The following is a 3,547-nucleotide window of genomic DNA, read 5'->3' as shown; positions in this document are numbered from 1 at the left end:
CTTCCTCCCCTCCACTCATGCATTCTCTGTCTAAAAAAAAAAAAACACATAACATTTAATTTTTTTTCAAACACTTTCGACTTTATTAGGGAACATACACAATATTGAAAGCTTTGTATTTAAGAACTGGTAAACAGCAAGTTAAAGATGTTTTAACCTGCTTTAAGGTGTTTCTAATACTTATGTATCTTGAAAACTACGAATGTTTAATAGATCTTCAATCTTAGAGTAGTGTAGTAAAACTCTTCAGTGTTGGTATCAATAAAATTCCGTGGCTTTTCCATGCGATTTTGATCTTTTTCTTGTGTCCTTTTTTTGTTTATGCATTTTATATCGCTCAGCCATTGCTGTAAGATCTTCCGGGACACTCTGATTTGCTCGTTTTAGAATCGTAATCAATTTGCTAGCGATTTTCCAATCATTTTGAGTTATGAGGGTAATTGATACACCCGTCTTTCCTGCTCTTCCAGTACGCCCAACTCTATGTACATATTCTTCAATATTGCATGGGAAGTCATAATTATATACATGTGTGACATCATTAACATCAAGACCTCTGGATGCTAAATCAGTAGCAATCAATATTTTCACTTTTCCAGTTTTAAAGTCCTCCAGAGCATACTCACGATCATACTGTTCTCTGTTACCATGCAGTGATTGCACTGGTATGCCCTGGATGCTTAAATCACTTGATAAGTCATCAGCAACAAGTTTTCTGCTCACAAACACGATGACTTTGTCTTGGGGTGACAGGCTGTGTAGGAAATCTTGGATAAGAGATCGTTTTTCTTCTTCTGTGGTAACAATTACATTTTGCTTCACGGTATTAACAGCAGCTAGGTCCAGAGTACCAACATACACCATCATAGGCTGTTTCAAATAAGATTGAGCAAGTCGACGAATGGTATCTGGCCAAGTTGCACTTGTCATAACAGTCTGCCGATCTGGGCGCACATCTAATAAGATCTTCATTATCTGGTGTTCAAACCCCAGATCTAGCATTTTATCTGCTTCATCTAAGACTAAGTATGTTATGCTTCGTAAGTTGACTAAGTTATTCATTTGCAGATCATTCAGTCTTCCGGGAGTTGCAATAATGATATCTATGCCTTTGGTAAGGTCTTGTATTTGTTGTTCTCTATTTCTGGAACCATATATACAAATACTTTTAAGACCTTTGTATGAATACTTAGAACATTCAGCATCTACCTGAAGAGCTAATTCTCTAGTGGGTGTAAGGACTAGCATGCCAGGTCCATTCCTTTCCTCTCTCGATATTGGTTGATTATTGAGATGAATAAAGCCAGGCATTAAATAGGCCAAAGTTTTGCCTGTTCCAGTTTGGGCAACTCCAATAAGATCTATTCCTTGTAAAATAATTGGCCACGCCTGTGACTGAATTGGCATTGGCTTTTGAAAACCTGCTTTTTTAATGTTCCTCATAAGTTCAGGATAAGGTTGGAAAGCATCCTGAAATGTACAGGTAGGATTTGGGATGGGGCGCTTTTTACCATCTTTCAGGTCGTCACACATTACATCAAAATTTTCCTTTCTCCAGAGGTCTACTTGAACTTTAGACAACGAGCTTGTGGCTTTAGATTCTACGTAGAAATTTTTCGTAATGGGTGGTAAATCTGCCCATTTTCTTTTTTCCCACCCTGCAACTTCTGCCCTGATTTTATCCCAGTCTATCAGTGGCTGAACTTGTCTACCACCAGTGCTCTCCGCACGAAACTCCCTTGTGGCAGAGGGCTGAGGTGCGGCACTTTCAACCCGGGACTCTGAACTGGAGCTGCGTTCTTGTTTCTCAACAAGGGCTTCTATAGCTGCTTTGGCCTTGGCTTTCATGTCCCTGGCACCAAAAATTTTTACCTCTGCTTCAGAGTCACCTTTTATGATCTGTATCTTGGTGTTTGTCCTGGCCTGGATGTCTTTTATCTTTGCTCCACCACGACCAATCACCACACCGATCATATTGTTCCTTAATCTAAAGCAGAGAGGTGGTTCTCTGGTGCCTGAGGCCCTAAGGTCCACGTAGCCCGAGGGGCCGCTCCAGCCTCGGCCACTTCCGCCCCCACTTCCGCTGTTGCTGCCGCCACCGCCTCCGCGCTCCCGGTAGGCCCTGTGATCTCGAGGCTGAGGGTCTGCCTTTCTGTGTTCTGGGGCCCAGGCCATGGCTGAGGGGGGTAACGCCGGTGTTGGCCACTCGCCTACCTAGAGTGGGAAGATGTGGTGCGAGGGCTCCTCCTCTTCAGGCGCGAGGCCAGCGGGGCGGGCCATGGCACTGGTGAGTAGCTGCGCCACCCTTTTGAAGGGTCTCCTTTTGTGCCGTGGTGGCAGGGGCTTTATGGGCCTGACCAATCACAGGCCTTGATATTTGCATGAGGCAGGCAGGCCCCTGTGACACAAAATTTAAAGTGACGCTGTAATGTGACGCGCCGGTGATAATCTTGGTACTCAGGTAGTGTTACCCAGGGTTTCCGCGCTGTAAAATTATTTCTCCCTTTCCATTACAGTACTAATAGATAATTATGATTATTCTATTCTTTGGAAGCAATTCGCTAAGACTAGCTAACCCTCAAAGGGTCACTTCCTATTTAAATTCAATTCTTTCTAACATTTTATAGAAACAGTAATGTTCTTTGTGGTACGATTTGGAAAACGCTGCTCTGGATGAATATTGATTATCGAATGATTTTTTTTTTTCATTCAGTTAAGACTTACCCTGAAGAAACACAAGTCCTCCACACTTTTTTATGAATTACACTAAGAGTTTGAAAGCATTCACAGTACCTTTTAGTTCGGGAACTATTAAAAAGGGAAATTCGTTGAGTCAAATGTGGCTTTTACTTAAGAGTATACAATATTTTTCTGTCTTTGTCTTCATCTTTACCTTGAATGATACTGTGTATCACAGAACCGCAGGATTCTAGAGGTGTTGGGTATGTTAGGGTCATTTTGGGTTTTTTTCCTTCATTAAAGAGAGAATGAAGTTGAGGCACTGATATCCTTAAGGCCTTGCCTAGGAGTCCTCAGCAAATCCTAGAGAGTGTAAATTGAGAACCATTACTTGACTTATAGACAGGGGCTCTCATTCCTTTACTGTAAAATGATTTGTTTTTACTCCTGTTGTTTCATATGAGTCATACAGAGGAACAGAAGAAGCCATGATAATGAAGTGAAAGAAAGTCAGAGTGGGAAGAAGGGTAGCCGTGCGCAAAAGCAGTGTACTTTGTGGCAGAACTCACTGTAGTGAATTATTGGGAAAGGAGACTTTTGTAGGTATTACAGGTACTGAGAGATATTGTGCCTTCAGGGTCATTCCCTACCATTGGAGAAACTGATTGTCACCTAAATTAAGGGCCACCAGTGTGATACTCTTTGTTTCAGAAATCTCTGCAACAGTTTAATCTCCTTTCTGAAATGTTCCCATTAGATAATTACCCTGTAGGTTTTCTAAAAAGAAAAACAAAACAAAAAACCGGAATATAAAAGTGTAAAGTCGTCAATTGGATGGATTCTAGGGAAGCAGCGGGCTCAGAGGTTC

The 3,547-nt window shown here is 41.7% G+C and overlaps 1 protein-coding gene across 1 annotated transcript; it reads right to left on the bottom strand.

Moving 5' to 3' along the window:
• Window positions 1-258: 258 nt before the first annotated feature.
• Window positions 259-2,175, bottom strand: DDX53 (DEAD-box helicase 53). The gene has a single exon (XM_041741179.1). The coding sequence runs from the start codon at window positions 2,173-2,175 to the stop codon at window positions 259-261; it is 1,917 nt and encodes a 638-aa protein (XP_041597113.1).
• Between the last annotated feature and the right edge of the window lie 1,372 nt (window positions 2,176-3,547).

Source organism: Vulpes lagopus, chromosome X (genome assembly GCF_018345385.1).
Source record: "Vulpes lagopus strain Blue_001 chromosome X, ASM1834538v1, whole genome shotgun sequence".
NCBI classification, from domain to species: Eukaryota; Metazoa; Chordata; class Mammalia; order Carnivora; family Canidae; genus Vulpes; species Vulpes lagopus.
Note: the sequence above shows the minus strand (reverse complement) of the source record. Positions and strands in the feature narration are given on the sequence as shown.

Coding starts and splice junctions, on each gene's coding strand:
- DDX53 (XM_041741179.1), bottom strand. CDS start 2,175: ATGGCCTGGGCCCCAGAACACAGAAAGGCAGACCCTCAGCCTCGAGAT.